We start from the raw sequence: 18,615 nt of genomic DNA on the forward strand, positions 1-18,615 counted from the left end.
CTAGCCTGGGAAACTACATGTGCCATGGGTACGGCTCTAAAAAGAACAAAACAAAACACTAAATTGGATCGTGAATAAGGAAAAAACTAAAGCTTATAGTATCTTTTAAAAAGATATTACTGCAATAATTGACAAACCGTGAATATGTTCTTAGGATTAGGTAACAGCATTTTATCAATGTTAAATTTCCTAACTTTGATAACTATACCGTGGTTAAGTAAGAGAATACCCTAGTTTTTAGAAATGTACGCTGAAATATTTAGGAATAAAAGAGCATAATGTCGCCAACTTTCTCGCAAATATTTCAAAAAGATATATATATAATTATAAAGCAAATGAGGCAACATCTAAACATTAGTGAATCTGAGTATAAGGTATATGGGAATTCCTTGTACTATTCCTATAACTTTTTCCTACATGTTTGAAACTGAAAAGGTTTCTAATTAAAAGAGAAATTTAGAAAATGAAAATGTGGAGTTCCCACCATGGCACAATGGCATTGGCGGTGTCTCTGTAGTGCCGGGACCCAGATTCGATCCCAAGCCTCCAGCACAGTGAGTTTAAGGATCAGGAAGAAGCTGCAGCATAGGTCCCAACTGCTGATCAGATCTGATCCCTAGCCTGATCCATGGCCTGGGAACTCCATGTGCCTCAGGGCAGCCAAAAAGGAAAAAAAGAAAGAGAGAAAGGAAGGAAGGGAAAAGAAAAGAGAAGATAAGAAAAGAAAAGAAAAGGCTGGGAGTTCCGGGCGAGGCTCAGTGGTTAACAACCCAACTAGTATCCATGAGGACGCAGGTTCAATCCCTGGCCTCGCTCAGTGGGTTAAGGATCCGGCGTTGCAGTGAGCTGTGGTGTAGGTCGCAGACTCAGCTTGGATCCTGAGTTGCTGTGGCTGTGGTGTAGGCCGATGGCTACAGCTCTGATTGGACCCCTCACCTGGGAATCTCCATATGCCTCAGGTGCCATCCTAAAAAAGACAAAAAGACAAAAGAAGCAACAACAACAACAAAAAAAGGGGGGAAAAAAGGAAAGAAAATGAAAAGGCTAATCACCTACAATTCCACCACCTGCAGCAAGTTTCGCACATTCGTTTTTTCCACACTGTTTCTTCCAGTCCCTGTTTATGAGCACACATACAGAGATACAACTTACAGTTCTAACTTTGTCCCACAGGCAACTGCCAAGAATCTTTGACCCACAGGCACCTATGCTCAGGGTGCCTAATCTTTAGCTTACAGGTGATTGTGTTTAGGATGCAATTAAGCCAGGGAGAAGGCCAAGGAAGGACTCGAAGCGGTTCCGTTTTAAAGTATTCATTGCTAAAAGAAGCATAAGGACTATCACTTCTCTCTTAGGTGTCTGAGATGCCTAACTTATTATGTGTATTCCTTGGGAGGGAACCAGGATCCTGCCCCAAGGCTGGACGACTGTTACCTGACTGTTCCTCCCTTGTCTTTGCATCCCCTTCCTTCCCTGATCAGCAACTGTCTGAATCTGTCCCTAGGAGCTCAGGGAAGGTCATGGTGGCTGAACGAGGTCCATTTCCTAAGAAAAATTAACGTGAGGCACAGAAAGGCTTTTGTGCCTAGGAGCCCCAGAGGGTCCTGCTCAACTATAGAACTATTCTGTATCTTGACTGTGGAGGTAGTCACATGACTGTATATTTGTCAAAATTTACAGACTCTTGGAGTTCCCATCCTGGCTCAGCGGAAATGAATCTGACTAGGAACCATGAGGTTGCAAGTTCGATCCCTAGCCCCACTCAGTGGGTTAAGGATCTGGCGTTGCCTTGAGCTGTGGTGTAGGTCGCAGACCAGCTGGGATCTGGCGTTGCTGTGGCTGTGGTGTAGGTTGGCAGCTGTAGCTCCGATTCAACCCCTAGCCTGGGAACCTCCATATGCCGCGGGTGCAGCCCTAAAAAGATAAATAAATAAATAAATAAAAGTGTGACTCACATAAATTGAACTAAGCCTATTAAAAATAGAAACAAAACAAAGTTGGGTTTTTTTGGTCTTTTGTCTTTTTAGGGCCACACCTGCGGCATATGGAGGTTCCCAGGCTAGGGGTCGAATCGGAGCTGTAGCTGCTGGCCTATGCCACAGCCACAGCAACAACAGATCCTAGATCCAGTGAGTAGGGCCAGGGATCGAACCCCTGTCCTCATGGATACTAGTTGGGTTCCCTAACCACTGAGCCACAACAGGAACTCCAAAAGTTGGGTTTTAAAACAGGTTTTGTTTAACAGAATGTCAATCTATCCTCAGTCTGGGTCTAAAAGGTCCCCATTTACATAACATGAATAGGACGTTACAACACAAAATCAAAGAAAAGAATACCTATAAATTAAAGGCAATTGGTCACAGCTCTTAAATATGACCTCCCCTCTTCGCTTTTGTGGTGCCTGCTGCAGCACTAAACATCTCTTATCCACGCTACTGCAACCACTTCCTAAAGACTCCTGGCCTCTGGTCTCTCCACCACCCAACTCAAAGTAATACCACACTGATCTACCTAAAGTGCAATGTAATCACATCATCTTTTGGTAAAACTCATATTCTGTAAGATAAGTTTCAAACTGCTGAGCATAGCATCTGAAGCATTTCAAAACCTTGATCCGATCTGTCACGGATGCCTCTCCTGCCACCTGTGTATTACTGACTCTGCCCTCTACCCACCACATAGTACAACCACTTGCCAAATCTGGTATTTTCAAACGTCTGTTCCTATTTATAGGCCTAGAATGCCCTTCCTCTATTCTTCTGCTGGACAACCCTAGTCATCTGAGTTCACATTTAACAACTTCATAAACATTTCTTCCTCTGGGCTTCTAGAGCATTTGATAAAAGTATGTCTGCCTTCTCCACATACTCAGAGGGCCATTCTTAGGGGCCCAGGCACATAGCAGCTGCTCCATCAAAGTTAGCTAAAGAAGAAACTAAGGAAATCAGATCAGGTGCAATGAGTACCTTAAAATTACTTTGTTTAAAGCCAAACCTCATTTTAAAACTATACTTGTACCATCAGAGTTAGAATTATTTTCCCAGCTTTGGCCTTTGAAGTAGATTATGTTCTATCACTAAAACTATCAAAAATATCTTCAATGTTCGAAGGCAATTTCTTTCTGTCATTAACACATCATTTGGATTTTTTCATACTTCTTCCTTCCCAGAAACAGCAACTATAGTTATTGTGAACAATTCTATCTCCCAATCGCTTAGTCTCTGAAAATGAAAAAACCATGAGACTTCCACATTTAAAACAGAATTTACTGGAGTTCCTGTCGTGGCACAGCAGAAACAAATCTGGCTAGGAACCATGAGCTTGTGGTTTTGATCCCTGGCCTCGCTCAGTGGGTTAAGGATCTGGCATTGTCGTGAGCTGTGGTGTAGGTCAAAGACAAGGCTTGGATCTGGCATTGCTGTGGTTGTGGCACAGGCTGGCAGCTGTAGCTCTGATTGGACCCCTAGCCTGGGAACCTCCATATGTGGGTGCAGTCCTAAAAAAAAAAAAAAAAAAAAAAGCAAATACATAAATAAATAAAATAGAATTTATTGTCCAAACTACAGAATCTATTCTGAGCAAATTAGATAGCTATACTAATGTGCTGACTCTGGTAGCTCTTGATAGTGTGGCTTTTACTGAGGATTTTCAACTCCAAATACGAACTAGGAATTTCAGAGGACAGTATAAAACTAATGAATCAGATTTAGGAGGAAACTTAAACTTCAACACCTTAACAGCTTTTTATTTGATCCAATTCAGGAAACAGAGGGGTGGGGAGGTCACAGTTTTTATCTCAAGGCTTTCACATAACAAATGGGATTTTTAAAAAAACCAATCTAGATGCACTACAACTAAACAGAAATCAGACAGGGACCCAAGAGTTACAAAGTGCTTTGGATATTCAAAGGGAGAAGCTACCTAAGATTGGTCTTAATAGGAAGACACAATTTTCACAACAGAATATTCCAGGCAGAGAAAGAAGACAGAAGAGACTCAAAAGCTTCTAAAACATGAGAATATAACGGATTCTGTTAAAAAAAAAAAAAAAGTGTGTCACATACCCTCTGTAGAACCAAAAGTGTGGAAAAAATGAAAAAATAATTACCAAGAATTCGGGGGGAAAAGGGAGCCAATCAGTGTTGCTAGCTACTGCAGGGTTAAAGACCAGAAAATAAAGGCCAGAGCACTTCATAATCAGATCACTGCTGGCCTCACCTGACCTCCGTGATGAGATAAGAAACTAAAGGCATTTCAAAATAGAAAAACAAAAGTGGTTCAATATAAAAGGTTCATCATGAAAGAGAATAATTAAGGTATTCTTAATCTTTATAATCAAAGTAGATTTCTAGAATACAGAAGACCTGAACACGTTTGCTGACAGAGGGAAAGGGGTCAATGAAAACGCAAAAACAGAAAGATTCAAAAGAGGGGTATACTTAACATGTGGAACAAAATTACAGAAAGTGGTTGGAAACAAAAGCATGCAAAGGAAAGGAAATGGGACTTTTTTTTTCCTCTGGGAAGGATGAGCACTTCTCTGAGAAGAGTAAGGAAGAGGAGGGATCCTGAAAGCCTTGGAAAAGAAAGTGGAGACTGGAGGAACACAGGCATTAGACAAGGGCAGGAAGAAAACCAACAAGAGACGAACAGGAAGGATTCTGGCAGCAGCGAGGGCTTCACTGGATTCAGAAACATCAATCTGCAGAGATGCAATCAGCATATTTGATGACTTTCTCCAAACAATCTCAGAGGCCATGGGGAGAAAGCAAATTGTGAGAAAGGAAACCAAAAAATGACTTGCCTAAATGAAAACTACTCAGGTTGGCAGGGCTGAGACAAGGACCCAGCCAGCTCCCGCGTCTAGTCCGCCACTCTTGCCTACGCTGCCTCCTTCATGAACAAAATTTTCCTAAGGCTGGTGACATTTAAAAGTTAACTGCCAGTTTTAAAGTGTTTAAGCCGTGCTACGACAGCCACGCAATGAGATACCTGTTCTTTGAGTACGAAGACAATAAAATTAGGACTTTTGGAAAACATGCACAACGCCATTAGTTGCGGAGAGTCAGAAGGATTCACTGCCATGCAAAACCAGAGTGCCACTTACCTGGCAGCTTCAGGAAAACCCATCCTGTACAGCGTGACAACCGCAGCTCCTCCAAGGCCCAAATTATGCTGCAGAGCAACCTTTGCACCAGGAACTTGCCTCTTCCCGGCTTCCCCTCTCAGCTGCCAGCAGAGTTCGGCGCACTGAGCCAGACCTAACAAATCGAACACAGAGCCGTCAGATCCCGTTGGTTTAGAAAGCGGCCCCAATCGGCTTTCTCAAGCCAGACGAGGGCTGCCAACTGTGGCTTTCAATTAAACCGTTTCATTCCGCCAAGACGAAATCTGCCTAGACAGGAACTTCTCCTACAAGCCTGGAGGGGTTTTGTAGTTAGTTACTTTTTCTTCCGCAGTAATCTCTGTATTTAGCCAATACTCAGGCTTAAGAAATTCCCTGTGCTCTTTAAATATATCCAACCTGGCATTTGGGGGGCAATGTTCAAAGCGAAAACGCTGAAGGTACAGTGCTCTGGCTCAGGCCGAATGGCCTAAAAATAATTTAATTCTTACCACTGTTAATGTATCAAAAGAAAACAATCTAGGATGTGGGAGTTGGCTTTCCCTAAAAATTTAGCTAGCACGAGGACTTTTCCTATTCTTCTCAAAGAATTCCTAGAAAGGATGAACTGAACTGTTTCCCAGATCTATTCACAGCTATTCACAAGAATAGCACTGGATTTAAAAAAAAAAAAAAAAAAAAGCATTTGTCCCCTGGATAATAAAAGCAGATTTTTAGAGCTGGAGAGAACTTAATAATGCTGAAACCGAGCCCCCCAAAACTGAAGTTACCTTACTGGGTTTATGATAAATTTCTCTATCCAAAACTTTATTCCCTTCCTTGTCTCCTGTGACCTCTATCCCTTTCTTGTCTCCTCATTCCTGTACTAACTGAATACTAATCAACCAGAGTCAGATGACTAAAACTGTTACTGTTGATAACATCCTACTATACAAAAATAGCTGTGTAGATATCATTAACCTTCAAATGCAGGTGGTTTTTCCAGGGCAAGATGAGCTCAGAGACCCCTGGAGCCATGGACCACCTGGCCAGAGACTCATAAACCACATTCTGACTCCCAAAATCAGATAAAGAAATGTCTCAGGACAATGATTAATTCCAGTTTCTTTGTTCTTTCTCTTTAAAACAGCCCTAACTCAAAGACCAAGAAGGAGTGAATCTGAAACTTGCCTCCGGCTCCCTTGCTTGGTGCCTTGCAAATAAACCCTTACTTTGCTGCAAACACCCACCATCCAAGTCTGGCACAGGAGCCCTTGCTTAGGTACAAAGTTAGCAGTGAGAAATGTAAGATTAAGTTATTTGTGAATGGTTACAAAGCAGGCTAATTCTAGAGTTGAGATTAAATACAAGCCTCCTAATTTACATTCTTTTTCTCTCTCACACTAGCTCTTCAAGGATAGCTAAGAACATTCTTTCAGGATAGACTGGTTTCAACATCCTGGAGGCAGAGCTACACAAGTCTGCCTACAATATCTGTTCTTCCACCCACATCCCCAACCATGAAACCTGATTCCCAAGTACCTGTGACAGCTTCCTATATAACCCCAACCTTCTCAAGAAATTTAACTGCCATTCCTCATTTCTAAGCAATATCTGTATATTTTTATAGAATATATAGTTAACACATTTTAAAAACAGGTAATTCCACATGACGTAATTTTTTTTTTTTTCTTTTTAGGGCCACATCCGAGGCACATGGAGGTTCCCAGGCTAGGGGTCAGATTGGAGCTGTAGCCACACCTATGCCACAGCCACGGCAATGCAGGATCCGAGCTGCATCTATGACCTACACCACAGCTCACGGCAACACCGGATCCTTAACCCACTGAGCGAGGCCAGGGATCAAACCTGTGTCCTCATGGATACTAGTCAGATTTGTTAACTGCTGAGCCATGACAGGAACTCCATGTAATGATTTTTTTTTTTTTTTTGTCTTTTGTCTTTTTAGGGCCCCTCCCACGGCATATGGAGGTTCCCAGGCTAGGGGTCTAATCAGAGCTGTAGCCACCAGCTTACTCCACAGCTCACAGCAATGCCAGATCCTTAACCCACTGAGTGAGGCCAGAGATTGAACCCGCAACCTCATGGTTCCTAGTCGGAACGTTTCCGCTGCACCACAATGGGAACTCCTCCATGTAATGATTTTTTGAATTGTGAACATTCAGAATATTAAGGTCAAAGTGAATAAATAATTCTACTAATATATCCAAACTCTGGGGCAATCAATTCTACTTGAAATCTGCCATCTAAAACATTTACAAATGCACAAAAAAAGGGCAAAAAAAAGTATTCACACTGGTCCTATACATACATGGGGGAAATAGGGCTACTTACCTCCCAAAAGAATAAATATACATAGTATACAAATATTTGGGAAAAAACACTCAACTTCCCCTTGATCAAATAGAAAGATACTGTTTTAACCAATCAAATTGGTCAGGATGTTTAAAAATGGAACGAATCAATGCTAGGGAGACTATGACAAGACAGCCACCTTTATACAGTACAGATGAAAGTTCAAACTAGTATAACCTTTTGGGAAAGCAATGTACAAAATCATTAAGAGCATTTAAATTGCCTTGAAAAGCTTTCTATAAAAATAATCAAACATAGGAAAAGTCTTATACACAAAGCTATGTGTCCATCACATTGTTAGAACAGGGAAAAACCAGATACTCTACAAGTGAAATAACTGGGGAATTTTTATATAAAGAATGATCTATTCATATGAAGCACTATATCTCTATTTTAAAGATGTTTACAAAAATGTTAACAATTTAGGAAAATGAATATGATATAATCTCAGTTTAAAAAATGCAAAGAACCAATTAGATATTCATCTACCCATCCATCCAACAATGTTTTTTTTTTTTAGGGGCGCACTCATGGCATATGGAGGTTCCCGGGCTAGGAGTCAAATCAGAGCTATAGCCGCCAGCCTGTGCCACAGCCATAGCAACACGGGATCCAATGACGGCAACTGCCGGATCCTTAACCCACTGAGCAGGCCAGGGATTGAACCTGGGTCCTCATGGATACTAGTCAGATTCGTTTCCACTGAACTCCCATCCAACACATATTTACTGACTGCCTATCATGTGTTGACACTGCTCAAGACTCAGAAGATCTAATAAACAAGATAGGCATTGAAAGGAACCCTGCCTGCCTAAGGAATAGAAAATTAAGTGAAGGAGGCTAGAGAGTGCTCAAGACGGGGCTACTGAGAGTGAGAGGGGGAGGTGGGAGGGAGGCAGGGAGAGAGAGAACATGAATTATTGGCAGCACTGGATTGTGCAATAACTCAATCACACCATAGCCCGGATACTGTAGGAGTTGTGCTAACGCTGCATTAAATCGCTCCTCGTGATCTGCTCAACTCCTGTGTTGCAAAAAAGGAAGAAGGGAGGAAGGGAAAAAAGATCCATGTTAACCTGTTTATTTGCTTTTAACCAAAGATGAGTGTCGGTGAGAAAACATACTGATGACATGTGGTTCCTGGTGGTCTGCTTTCAGAATAAACTGGCATTTCCTATATTTCTAGAAGCGAGACCTGTGAAGTGTAGAAAGTAGCAGCCAGTAATGAAAACATAAACTACATGAGCAACATTTAAAAATTCCTTCCTTCCTTGGGGATAACGTCTGGTATTGAATGGAAAACCATACTTTTCCTTTCCTTGGAAAAAAAGTAAATTATCAAATATGATACATTTATACATTTATAAATTGTAGATGGGCATCCTGTCCAAGGGCTATATTCAAACAATGATGTCCTTCTTAAAGTCTCTTGTGAAGGGAAAAAATTTAACCTTCTTACTTAATATTACTACCATCTTTTTTTTTTTTTCCTTTTGTCTTTTTAGGGCTGTACCCACGGCATATGGAGGTTCCCAGGCTAGAGGTCTATTTGGAGCTGTTGCTGCCAGCCTACGCCAGAGCCACAGCAATACCAAATCCGAGCCATGTCTGCGACCTACACCACAGCTCACGGCAATGCCAGATCCTTAACCCACTGAGCAAGGCCAGGGATTGAACCCGCAACCTCATGGTTCCTAGTCGGATTCGTTAACCACTGCGCCACGACGGGAACTCCTGTTGTAAAGTTCTTTTATTTTTAGTGAAATGGTATGATATCACTTGAAGCTAGACTATGATAATGAAGATAAAATGAAATAATAAATAATAAACCAAAAGTCAGCCAGGAAAAAAAAAAAAAAAGGGAAATGGGGAGCTGTGGTGCAGCCGGTTAAGGGTCCAGCATTGTCCCTGCAGCAGCGGAGGTTCCATCCCCAACTCTGCACAGATCCGGCCTTGCCCCAGGTGTGGTACCGGTTGCAGCTGTAGCTCGGATCTGATCCCTGGCCAGGGAACTTCCATATGTGTGGCCAAAAAAGAGAGAGGGGGAGAGAAATGCCAACAAAGAACAGTTGGGACAAAGAGAACACAAACAGCCATACTAACAATCTCATCCAATGTAAACAGTCGAAACGCCCTAATTAAAGACAGAGATTGTCGGGGGGTGGGGGGCAAGCTCCAACCAAGCGCTGCCAACGTACTTCACATATAAAGTCACAAACTGGGAGTCCCCCTTGTGGCTCAGCAGAAATGAATCTGACCAGCATCCATGAGGATGCGAATTCAATCCCTGGCCTCGCGCAGTGGGTTAAGGATCTGGCGCTGCCGTGAGTTGTGGTGTAGGTCACAGAGGCCGCTCAGATCTTGTGTTGCTGTGGCTGTGGCGTAGGCTGGCAGCTGCAGCTCTGATTCGACCCCTAGCCTGGGAACTGCCATGCTGTAGGTACAGCCTTAAAAACACTAAAAAAAAAAAAAAAAAAAAAAAAAAAAAAAAAAAAAAGTCACATAATAGAATAATACAAATACCACTAAAAACATCAAGACTCTGTGAATTCAGGAGACATAATTACATCCCTTTGGGGTACAGAGCATCTCAGAATTAAAAAGGATCTAAGAGTTCATCACATCTAAGGCAATTTCCCTCACACCCCTCCCATCAAGTTGTTAACTTGTATTTTTCATGCACAGCGTCTGTGACAGGCAATATGCTCTCAGAGAGCAACCTGTTCCATCTTTGAACAGCCAAGTTAAGAAGTTCTTACCTGAGCAAAGACTGTATGATTCTCCTTATAGGAGGTACTTAGAAGAGTCAAAATCACGTTGACAGATGGTAGGATGGTGGTTGCCGGGGGTAATGGGAGAAGAGAATGGGAAGCTATTGTTTAACCGAGACAGAGCTTCAGTTTTGCAACATGAAAAGAGGCCTGTGGATGGACAGTGGTTATGGCAGCGCAACAGCATGGATGTACTTACTACCACGGAATCGTACACTTAAAAGGGTTAAGATGGTAAATTTTATTACGTGCGTTTAACAAAAGTTCTTTCCTGCATCAGGCCAAAATCCGCCTTCCCATGAATTCTTTGCAATGATCCTAATTCTTCCTATACTTAAACAAATTTATTCCCTCTGCCCCATACCACCATTCGGAGAGGAAAGGAGCAATAATTTATTTAACCATCCCCTTTACATGGCCCAAGTCGTGTACTGGGCCCTGTTCGGGGTACAGAGACCAAGGAAACATGGATCCTGACCTCACAGGCTCTTAGTCCAATAGAGGAGGTTTTTTTAAAGGCCATAAATAATGATAATATTTTATATGTATATTTGTACAATAAGCATAAGCGTCAAAAAAGAAATACTAAGAGAATAGCACAAGAATTCAAAGCAAGGGAAGATTCATCTATGGAAAGGATCAAAAAAAATCAAGAAAAGCCTCAAAAGCTAGATAACACTTGAGATCGACCTTGAAGATGGTGAGGAAATTAGTTTCCACTGAGGGAAAGGCAGTGGTTAAGAGGTGGACTCTGGAAATACACTGCCTGGGTCTGAATCCTAGGCTTCGCTACTTTCTAGCCTGGTGACTTGGGCAAGTTACTCCGTGCCTCTGTTTCCCTCCTTTATAAAACATAAAAATAGATATGAGAATTAAATGCATTTATGCATGAAGAATACCTAGAACAGCGCCCAGCATGTAGCGCTGTATACATGGTAGCTGTTGTTATTATAGAGAAAATAGCGAAGCCAGAGATGGAAGAGGTGAGAGAGAACGACACACATCTGGGAGAAGCAGACAATCCCCCTTTGAGCATCCTTCCTCCTACGATACATCCTTCCCCCAAACCCAGCTAGACATAAACGTTAGCACAGAGTCTGGCCTGTGGTGGGTATTTAGTAAAGCTTCCCCCCACCCCATTCTCTTTTCCCTTCTTCCTCTCCATAGTTCTGGCTTGTACTTTGCCTGGGGCACTTATATTCTGCCTTGTTTTTGAATTTCCTGTGTTACAGTATCTGCTGCTTGTCTGCCTCCCGAGGGAAATGGTCTCCTTAGCCCTAGTTCCCAAACATGAGACGCTCTTGGGGGGACTTCATAAAAATATAAATTACCAACAATCAGTCAGACCTAGGAACCAGAATTTCTAATGGCAGAACAAGAATACATCTAATTTTCCCAGGCTAGGGGTCAAGTTGGAGCTACAGCTGCTGGCCTGTGCCACAGCCACAGCAACGCAGGATCCGAGCCGCATCTGTGACCTACACCACGGCTCGTGGCAACGCCAGATCCTGAACCCACTGAGCGAGGCGAGGGACTGGATCCGCAATTTCATGGTTCCTGGTCGGATTTGTTTTTGCTGTGCCACAACGGGAACTCCAAGAATGTATATTTTTAAAAGCTACAGGAGATTCTGCATCAGTCCATCAGTAGACCCCGTATATAAATATCGGTTAACCTATAGCACCTAATGATAATGTGGACATGCAATGAGCATTTGTTGAACTGTCATAGCCTGAAAAATGGAGGATCAGGACATAAAAATGAGGTTGAAGCTGTACTGGGAAGACATGAAATGCCAGGCTGAACTGGTTCAAAAGGCCAAACGAAATAGCCAATTTCTGTCTTCCAAGCAACAATCCCTTGTTAGGAGCTTTATCTCAAAAGCGCTTTCATGCTCTTCCAGGAAGTGTTGCACAATACCCGTGAAAGCACTTTTAAAAATGGAAATATAAGATGATATTATCATTTGGACACTAATTTGTTTATTGTCATATAATCATTACAAAGGAAACCACACACACACACACACACACACACAAAACCCTAAAGTTTAATGTGATTTTTTTAATTGGAAAACCTAAAAGGAATTCATGCTTTTAAATCGACACTGAACAAAAATTCATTTCAGGTCAAATGAATACATCTCTTTTCTTCTAATACAGGTACTATTATGGAAGCTAGAAGCCTTTTTTCACCCAGATCTGAGTAAGTTAAAATCAGAAACCAGTACCATGGAAATTTAACTTTAAAGCTAATTCTCCAGTTCTGAGTTCCCGCCAAAGTACCAGTGAAACTCATACCTTACACAGAGGAGAATACAACACCTTCCCCACCCCATCTTGACTAGGCATGTTTTGGAAACACTTATTTTGACCATTTTCTGATTCTCCCAGAATCCTATTGCAGTTTGTTAGCCAAGTAACTAGGGCAGAAATATTTAAACACTCGAGCTGTCATTCCGATGTATTTTCCAGGAGTCTGAATTATTTCTTGAGCTACAGCTAATGGCCACGTGTCAGATTTACTTGAAATATATCCAAATCCTCAGTATGTAGCAAGTAAACATTTACTCTTCAATAATGCCTCATCTTATTCAGACTTCCAGTAAAGTCATCAAGATTTATAACTTCTCCCCCCAAAATGCTCACCACTGCTAAACACCATCCCTCAAAGACTGATGACGAGAGGAAAATGTTACCAACACTGTAGACTCAAATATTGACATGTCTTCAAAGACTATTGCAAAAGGTACGGGTCTCTCTTTGAAGTATTGAAAAACTGGATAAATTCTACCTTCCTGGGTGTTTTAAGTTAGCTTGTTAGTATCCAGGGGAAAGAAGTGGACGACCTGTCAAGACTGGGAAAGTCGAGCACAACTGATTGTTAAAAATCCAATGTTGACAAGATTGTAGAAAAAGAAGCGCTCTCATATACTGCTGTTGAGAATAGGCAGTGGTATAATATTTTTTGAAGAAAATTGGGCAAGAGCCATCAATTTTTAAATATGTACTATCCCTTGACATGGCGGGACGTGGAATGTATCTTTGGGTACACTTACCAATGTACGCAATGTCCCGGCTGAGCAGTAACAAACCCACCTGGTATCCATGGGGATGCAGGTCTGGTCCCTGGCCCCGATCAGTGGTTAAGGATCTGGCATTGCTGTGAGCTGTGGGGTAGGTCACAGACGCAGCTTGGACCCCACGTTGCTGTGACGATGGCACAGGCCAGCAGCCCCAGCTGTGACTCAACCCCTAGACCGGGAACTTCCCTATGCCGAGGGTACGGCCCTAAAAAGACCAAAAAAATTTTTAAAAAGTATGCAAAGACACAAGGATGGTTACTGCAGTGCTGTTGTGATAACAAACTTGACACAATCGACATGTCTACCAATAAGTGAAGGGCTAGGCAAATTTCTTATAGTCAGAATACTATGCAGGCATTAAAATGAATGAAGAATATCTATAAGCGATAATAGAGAAAATTTTTTTTTGTTTTTTTGTTTTTGTCTTTTGAGGGCTGCACCTGCAGCATATGGAGGTTCCCAGGCTAGGGGTCGAATCGGAGCTGTAGCCACCAGCCTACACCACAGCCACAGAAACGCCAGATCTGAGCCATGTCTGCGACCTACCCCACAGCTCATGGCAATGCCAGATCCTTAACCCACTGAGCAAGGCCAGGGATTGAACCCAAAATCTTACGGTTCCTCGTCGACTGTTTCCTCTATGCCACGACAGGAATTCTTTTTTTTAGAGAAAGATTTTTAAGATGTAAGTTAAAAAAGCAGTCTACAGTGTGATATATATGCACACACACACAAACGTTCATTCAGAAAGGGAGTATAAATACGCACATACGTATGTATTTGTATAAGCATAACACTTTTTAGAAAAATACAAAAAAAAATTTTAAGGGGTAGACTCTGAGGAATAGAATTAGAGGTAAGGACGAAGAGAAAGACTTGTTAAATGTTAAAAATTGTCATCCAGCTATAATACTAAAAAAGTATATAACAACTCTTTAGAGTGCTCTTTGATGGTTTCTTATAAAGTTAAACAGGAGTTCCCGTTGTGGCAGAGCGGAAACGAATCCGACCAGGAACCATGAGGTTGCGGGTGTGATCCCCAGCCTCACTCATGGGTTAAGGATCAGGCATTGCCATGAGCTGTGGTGTGAGTCACAGACGTGGCTCGGATCTGGTGTTTCTGTGGCTGTGGTGTAGGTCGGCAGCTGTAGCTCCAATTCGATCTCTAGCCTGGGAACCTCCATGTGCTGTGAATGCGGCCCTAAAAAGACCAAAAAAATAAAAAATAAAAATGAAGTTAAACATATGCTGCCCTCTGATCCAGCAATTTCACTCTGAGTTATTAACCTAAGAAAAATGCAAAAGGTATGTCCACAAATAGACCTATACAAAAATGTTCGTAGCATCTTTATTCATAACATCCCAAACAAGAAAGAACACAAATGTTCATCAACTGAAGAACAGACAAACAGATATATTGAAACAATGTAATACTATGTAGCAGTAAAAAAAGAACGAACTCCTGATACAAGAAAATTTTTGATGATTCTTACAGACATTCTATTAAGTTAAAGAATCCAAACACAGGAATTCCCATCATGGCTCAGTGGTTAACGAATCTGACTGGCATCCATGAGGACACAGGTTTGATCCCTGCCCTTGCTCAGTGGGTTAAGGATCTGGCATTGCTGTGAGCTGTGGTGTAGGCCAGCAGCCACAGCTCTGATTTGACCCCTAGCCTGGGAACATCCATATGCCACAGGGCCGGCCCTAAAAAGCAAAAAAAAAAAAAAAAAAAAAAAATCCAAACGCAAAGAAGTACTATATACACCATGTTCCATTTACATGAAGTTCGAACATCAGCAAATCTAATCTACGATGATAAGTCTTAACCTGGTTGGGGGGGGGGTAGGGTTGGAGAGAGAGGGAGAGAACGTTTGAGGGAAGTCAGGGGATTTACAGGGGATTTACCGGAAACAGACAGGATGGAACTTTCTGGGGTGATGGAACATTTTAACGTCTTGTTTTGGCTGGTAGTTACATGGATGTACACAACTATCTAAACCAATCCTCTATTTAAAGCTTACAATTCAGTGGTTTTGAACATGTTCACAGATATATGGAACCATCATCACGGTAATTTTAGAACATGCTCATTACTTCAAAAAGAAATTCCTCGCTCTTCAGCTATCTCCACCACTCCTCTGTCACTACGAATGTGACTTGCTGTTTCTATCAATTTACCTATTCTAGACAAGGCATATCAATGGGATCATGCAATATGAGGTCTTTTGCAACTGCCTTCTTTCATTTAGCAAAATGTTTCCAAGGTTCATCTATGCTGTAGCATGTATCAGTACTTCATTTCTTTTATGACCAAAGAAAATGCCAATATATGAAATCATCACATTTTGTTGATTTATTCATCAGTTGATGACAGACTTCTACGTTGCTTCCACCCTTTCGGCTATTATGAATAATGATGTTGTAAACAATTTTGTTTTTGCTACACACAGAACTACCCAATGACCCAGCAATCCCACTCTTGGGCACATATCCGGACAAAACTTTCCTTGAAAAAGACACATGCACCTGCGTGTTCCTTGCAGCGCTATTCACAATAGCCAAGACACGGAAACAACCTCGATGTCCTTTGACAGATGAATGGATGAAGAAGATGTGGTATATATACACAATGGAATACTACTCAGCCATAAAAAAGAACAAAATAATGCCATTTGCAACCACATGAACGGAACCTGAGACTCTCACACTAAATGAAGTCAGTCAGAAAGAGAAAGACAAATACCATACCTCGATATCACTTATATCTAACATATGGCACAAATGAACCCTTCCACAGAAAAGAAACTCATGGACATGGAGAACAGACTTGTGGGTGGCCAAGGGGGAGGGGGAGGGAGTGGGATGGACTGAGAGTCTGGGGTTAATAGATGCAAACTATTGCCTTTGGAATGAATAAGCAACGAGATCCTACTATATAGCCCTGGGAACTACATCTAGTCACTTATCTCACATGATAATGTGAGAAAAAAGAATGTATACAAGTATGTGTGACTGGGTCACCTTGCTGTGCAGTAGAAAATTGACAGAACACTGTAAACTCACTATAACGGAAAAAATTTAAAAAATCATTATTTAAAAAACTTGAGGCAAAAAAACAATTTGGTTGTGGTGACAGCTGCATTTTATATTACGAAAAGTACACCTCAATTTTAAGAAAAAATATGGATATGAAAAAATCATACTGTTACAACAAAGCATGATTGCTGAGTGTTTCAGTGGATGGTAGAACAAAAGTATCTCGGAATGGCCAACAAGTCAGTTATAGTAAAAACATGTTCTTTCAGAGGAGAAAAAAGTTAGGTGTCAATAAAAACAATGAAATGAAATGCCACATTCATCTCCTGATGAAACACAGGTATTTCCTTTATGAGAAAGAGGAAGACGTGGGAAAGGAGAATTTAAATCACTGTCTCAAAGGCAAACGGTAAGTCTTCAGTGACCACACCGCCAACACATGTACCAGTACGCTGACTCCTCCATGTCCCAAGAGCAACGAAATCAACTCTAAAATATGACCTCATTCTTTTGAAGGATAAAGGAAAAAGTTTAGTCGCTCTACCAACAGCAGCACATAGGATAAAAGTAATGTCTGGGCGTTCCCGTCATGCGCAGGGGTTAACGAATCCGACTAGGAACCATGAGGTTGCGGGTTCGGTCCCTGCCCTTGCTCAGTGGGTTAATGATCCGGCGTTGCCGTGAGCTGTGGTGTAGGTTGCAGACGCGGCTCGGATCCTGTGTTGCTGTGGCTCTGGCGTAGGCCGGAGGCTACAGCTCTGATTCGACCCCTAGCCTGGGAACCTCCATATGCCGCGGGAGTGGCCCAAGAAATAGCAAAAAAAGACAAAAAAAAAAAAAGTAATGTCTGCGTAGTACTGGGCTGAATATTCACACAGAGAAACTGATGTCTTGAGACAGTCATAGTAGAAGGAAAATTATTTTCTTTGCAAACTAAACAATGTTCTTTTCCTGAAATGGTTATAAATTATTTTTCATACCGTGATACAAACAAATGCTTTATTATGAACAACAGTTAACTGGATCCATTACGACGTCCTCCTAAAAGAAAGGTAGGAAGAGAATACCAGTAATTATCGTTTTCCTCCTCTGTTTTGTTTTTTTTTCCCCTCTTTTTTTCTTTTTGAGGGCCACACCTGCAGCATATGGAAGTTCCCAGGCCAGGGGTCCACATGGAAGCTGCAGCTGCCAGCCTCCAGCACAGCCACAGCAGCAATGCTGGATCCGAGCTGTGTCTTGTGACCTACACTGCAGCTTGCAGCAACGCTAGATCCTTAACCCACTGAGTAAAGCCAAGGATGGAACCTGCATCCTCACAGCTATGAGCTGGGCTCTTAACCTGCTGAGCCACAATGGGAACTCCCCCTGCTCTGTTTTGGGGACTCTACTATAAACTTTACACACACATATCTACTAATTTGATCCATGGCACAGCCCTATTAGGTAGATACTACATTTTATTCCTATTTTACAGGTACAATGACCGGGAATAACAAGGCTATATACTGAAGAGTGGAGAGGCTGAGACCAAAGCCATGACCTCGTTCATAGAGAACATGTAACTCCAATTAAGGTACATCCCCTACATATCCCCTTCCAGCCACAGCTACTTCCTAAAAGTTTATCTGCCTGTTGTTGCTACTTTCTCACTTCTAGATCTTTCCAAATTCCCATGTGCTTCTATGCAAATCATTTCACTAAAATTGCTCCAAAATTACCAATGACTTGACAACAGCCAAATCCAACGGTTTCATTCTTTATCAATCACTAACTCTTGAAACACTGTCCCCTCTTGGATAACTGAGCATTTCTTCTCCTCATCCTTAAATGTCTTTTCTCTCCTACGCCTCGAATTTTTACAGACCTTAGGGTGTTATATTGATCTTTGTGTTAGATCTGCCAACATGGTATGCCAAATATTATCTCCTCTGACTAAGAAGCTCATTTAGGAGTTCCCTGGTGGCACAGGAGGTTAAGGATCCAACGTTATCACTGTTGTGGCTCAGGTAACTGCTGTGGCGTAGGTTCGATACTCTGGCCCCGGAACTTCCACATGCCCTGGGTGTGGTCAAAAAAAAAAAAAAAAAAAAGAAGCAGCAGCTTATTTAATAGCTTAAATAAATGAAATGCAGGAATGGATTCCTGCTTACAGCATGCACTGGGCTTACCATGTACACTATCATCCCGAAGCAGTCAGTCCAATAAAATAATGTAAAGGTCTTCGGAAGACTCAATCA

General features: G+C 41.8%; 1 protein-coding gene across 1 annotated transcript in view; it reads right to left on the minus strand.

The window, feature by feature from the left end:
* The window catches only part of SCP2 (sterol carrier protein 2), a 123,941-nt gene that overhangs the window by 28,178 nt on the left and 77,148 nt on the right, over nt 1-18,615 (minus strand). The window contains 1 exon segment of the mRNA NM_001168415.1: nt 5,108-5,261. Coding sequence (NP_001161887.1) covers nt 5,108-5,261 — 154 coding nt within the window.

Source organism: Sus scrofa, chromosome 6, assembly GCF_000003025.6.
Source record: "Sus scrofa isolate TJ Tabasco breed Duroc chromosome 6, Sscrofa11.1, whole genome shotgun sequence".
Classification (NCBI taxonomy): domain Eukaryota; kingdom Metazoa; phylum Chordata; class Mammalia; order Artiodactyla; family Suidae; genus Sus; species Sus scrofa.